We start from the raw sequence: 3,992 nt of genomic DNA, 5'->3' as shown, positions 1-3,992 counted from the left end.
TATCACCGGATGAACGTTCTTCTTCTTCTTCCATCCTCTCTTCCTCTTGGTTGGTGCATTCGCGATTGCATTCCGCGGTTCATTAACACGGCTCGAAGCGTACTCGCTCGAGGCATGAAATCGATATGCAACCAGGGTGCAACGACATTTAAGTATCAGCAAATTATTATTCGACAATTTTCATTTTATTTTATTTTATTTTCTTTATTATTGTCATTTAACACTAGAAGTGTTTAAATTGATCGTTATGATAGATTGAAGTTATTCAAGTCTTCATTATTTGTTATTTTTAATATAAGTATGTGTAATGTAAATTATTTATGTTTTTTTTAATAATATTTTACTTATTCCAAAGGTATAGAATCGATATGCAGTAGGGTGCAATGACATTTAAATATCAGCAATAGTTAGTATTTAGCAATAGTTTTTATTTATTTTTATTATTATTATTATTGTCCCTAACAAGGGTACCATCAAAACTGGTTACAATGATTGGTTAAAATAAATCAAGTCAACCTTAATATACATTTAGTATTAGACATACATTTTTAATAAATGATATTTTCTCATCAAACTAACAACTGTTCTATAAATATGAATTATGAATAATCTATTCATATAGAGACCAATCTAAATAACAAAGATAAAATGTATTCTTTTTATTTATTTCTTAAAAATGTTAGATCATCGACATGATAAGCATTATCACAACTACTTATTTCTTCTACGCATTCTTGTAGGCTATATTATCTCCTTGACCGGGATAAATAACGGTTATAGAATTGGTAGTTTCGTCATAGGTACCATATACTATTTCCATATCATTTATATCCAAGTCTTGTTTAACATCTATCTCATTTTTAATAACAATCGGTGTTGTTATTCGTGAATTATCCGGAACAATTCGTACAACATCTGAACTACAGTTAGAACGCCAAGAATTATTACTATTTAAGTTTCTATCATCGATTGTATCGGTTTCCACATTTTTTGATGTCTCCCCCACCATTCTTTCTGAATTGTCAGATTTTTTAATGGTATTTCCTTCGGCCGAAACCTAACGAGATAATAAATTTATTATTAATGAAGAAAAAACTGAATTAAAATGATATAGAGATAGACTAGAAATGGATGAACATTCTTTTTTCTTTTTTTTTATATAATACCCATGAATACTATTACAATATAATATAGTTTGTCTTTCACATAGAGTAATATATTACATTAGAATAAATTCATCCATTTCTGGAAGATCCGATAATAAAAGTAATATAAGATTTGTTACGCGTTTATAAGAAATGATTTCTCAAACGGATATATAAATTTTATTTTCCCTTAATTAAAACTCACTTGTTCATCTGATCTATGAGTATTTGTTTCCATTTTTGTGGTAACTTCTCGAAGAAGGCTTTCCGCAAGTTCATCGTTTCCGTCGATTTTCCGATAATTTTCAGTAATATAGTTTCTTCTGGTGTTAGTATCAGGGACGACATCGACTGTACTGTCCCACCCTGCGGCAGAGGGTTTTGTGGAGATACGGCAGATCCCAGTGAAGGTACAGGACAACGTACGCGTGCCTGACACGATGAACATAGTTGCTCGCTCATATTACTTGTTTCTTTCTCTATCCTCAATTTTTTGGTTTCGCTGACAAGCAACTCGTTTTGCGACTTTAATAAAGCACATTCTTGGGTTAACACGTCGTTTCTCTGTTTCAAAATTCTCACCGTCTCTTCTAATTCATCAAACTTCGCTTTTTGTCTATCCCTCGACGCTTGTGCTGATTTTTTGTTTATTAATTTTCTAAATAAAATGAAATACAAACGATAAGCAAATTTGTTTAAATATTTTAATAATTCATTTATATTTAAACGTGTGTGTGTGTGTGCGTGTGAGTGTGAAATTAAATATATCAATCAACATACTGTCGTTGTAATTTTTCTTCCCGTGTAAGATGATCAAGTCGATGTCTCTTTCCTTTATCTTCACAAACATCTGGTTTGAAGACTGCAACATCTTCTTGAAGTTCTTCCTGTTTAGGTATTTTCATCGTAATATCCATATCCATTTTGTTGGTTAAAAATGAAGAAAGATCCAATTTAGAAACCGATCTGACAAGCTCGTTGGTGGGCACAATGGTAGAGTTTTTTGAAAAGCCCTTAAGAAATGCAATGACTACGCTCTTCAATGCACTCATATTCATCCATATGTGTATCAATTACAAATACAATTAACACTTGTTTTTAATTTAACCCAACTTTACCATTTGAACCTGTCCTTTTTAACTACCTTACTTTGCTTATTGGCTACCAACTACGTGATATATGAACGATCATACATGAACGATATATATATATATATATATATTTTCTTTAATTTATATGTGATAGCATAAACATAAACATAAACATAATAATAATTAGAAGGTTTGAAAAGAGAGTCGGTTATATCGTGATAATTACATAGCATAAATAGTATAAACAGAAAAGAGAGACGGTTATACGGTGATAAGAGTATAGAGAGAACGGTTGGAAAAGAAAAATTTAAAAAGGAATTAGAGAATCTTGTTTACAAATTAAAAACAGTTAATAACGTGAATAGAAAAGTGTATGTGATAGTTATAAACTTAAATTGACGTTTCTTTGTTCACAATATATATATATATTCTTTTTTTTTATACTTAATCAAAGTACAATCTTGACAATTCACAATAGGATCAATAATAAATCATAATAATAAATATATATAAGTGATCTAGAATTATAACGATAGACAAACTAATAATTCACTTTCTCCGAACAACATATAGAGTCAAAATAAATCGCAAAAGAACGTTAATCCACTTTCTCCGTATAATTAAAATATACATTTACAATTTCTATTACTTCTCATTTAGATTTTATTATATATATATATATATATATATATTTTTGTTTATTTTTCTATGCAACATCACAGAGCAAGTTGTAACAGGTATCTATTATAAACAAACGAAGTAAGTGTGTTGCCATAGTTGGAATAAGCTTTTAGGTAGTATCTAATTCACTTACACACTTACTTAGTCGTATATAAACGTATTTGTGTATATGTGGTTAGTATGGAGATGAAAAAAAAAGAAAAGAAAAAAATAGTTAAAAGAAAAGAAAAAAAATGTTTAGCGCGTGCTATACGTGAAATTATCTTCGATTTTGCAAGTATGGTTATCAGAAACGTATGGCAGGTAGGACGTACGGAAGTCAGGACGTAAATCAAAACGATGTTTATACCGGATGCGTTTGATATCGGTGGACACGTTAAGTTAAACGTATATTTCGTATACAACTCACAAGTATGGATCCTGATTAATGCGATTCCTGCTTACCTACCATGCGTAGTAAACTCGATCCTGATTAATACTGTTTACAGCACGGCGAGATCTCGAAAGCCATTAATCAGGATCGAAAGAGAGAAAGAAAGAGAGAAAGAGAGAATGAAAAAGAGAGAGAGAGAGAGAGAATTTCTTAGGATATATACTCTTGTGTGATCCTCCTATTTATATATATTATCGCAAAACCTAGAAGTATCTAAATCCTTATAGGATGAAAATCCAAAGGTACTTATTATTAGATATGATCCGAAGAATTTCAATGTATGTTCTCAAAGTTATCCTTGATAGTTGTCATTTTTCGATTATTATTGTCATTATTCGATTATCATAAATATTGCACAATGTTATTCGTTTAAAATGGGAGGGGTTAGATAACAAAGTTATAATCGTTATTCATTTAAATATTACTTTACAATTTTATTAAAAAGGAAAATATTAATTACATTTATTAGATTATTATATTTATCGAATAAAAATTCTAAAGTTAATGTAAAATATTAGGAATATAAAAAATAATTCTTACCATCGACAAAAAAAATTATCCAGTAACAAATTTAAACTCTTACAAAAGAAAATATATAAAAAAGTAAAGGGGGAAGAAACATTCGAAACATTTAAAAAAATT

The 3,992-nt window shown here is 29.5% G+C and overlaps 1 protein-coding gene across 4 annotated transcripts; it reads right to left on the bottom strand.

Annotated features, from left to right (window-relative positions):
• Positions 1-530: 530 nt before the first annotated feature.
• Positions 531-3,421, bottom strand: LOC107066901 (uncharacterized). Of its 4 annotated transcripts, none has more exons than XM_089172941.1 (4): positions 3,366-3,421; positions 1,926-2,158; positions 1,351-1,803; positions 542-1,057 (listed from the first exon to the last, which is right to left on the bottom strand). In XM_089172941.1, exons 1-4 carry the CDS (start codon positions 3,366-3,368, stop codon positions 952-954), a joined length of 795 nt encoding a protein of 264 aa, XP_089029067.1. In that variant the 5' UTR covers positions 3,369-3,421; the 3' UTR covers positions 542-951. The 4 variants fall into 4 exon arrangements, with proteins under 4 accessions (XP_015177418.2, XP_089029067.1, XP_089029068.1 ...); XM_089172942.1 differs by having other exon boundaries at positions 3,362-3,392; XM_089172945.1 differs by lacking the exon at positions 3,366-3,421 and adding an exon at positions 3,327-3,343.
• Positions 3,422-3,992: the final 571 nt, after the last annotated feature.

The sequence above is a fragment of the Polistes dominula genome, unplaced genomic scaffold (genome assembly GCF_049000335.1).
Source record: "Polistes dominula isolate Pdom_NZ unplaced genomic scaffold, Pdom_raw_medaka contig_28, whole genome shotgun sequence".
NCBI classification, from domain to species: Eukaryota; Metazoa; Arthropoda; class Insecta; order Hymenoptera; family Vespidae; genus Polistes; species Polistes dominula.
Note: the sequence above shows the minus strand (reverse complement) of the source record. Positions and strands in the feature narration are given on the sequence as shown.

What these genes read in the sequence shown, in the direction of transcription:
- LOC107066901 (XM_015321932.2), bottom strand. Translation starts at nt 2,203, where the DNA reads ATGAATATGAGTGCATTGAAGAGCGTAGTCATTGCATTTCTTAAGGGC. An exon ending in GAAGAAAAATTACAACGACA is followed by an intron (nt 1,804 to 1,925) that starts GTATGTTGATTG and finishes CATTTTATTTAG; the next exon opens with AAAATTAATAAACAAAAAAT. An exon ending in CTCATAGATCAGATGAACAA is followed by an intron (nt 1,058 to 1,350) that starts GTGAGTTTTAAT and finishes TTATCTCGTTAG; the next exon opens with GTTTCGGCCGAAGGAAATAC.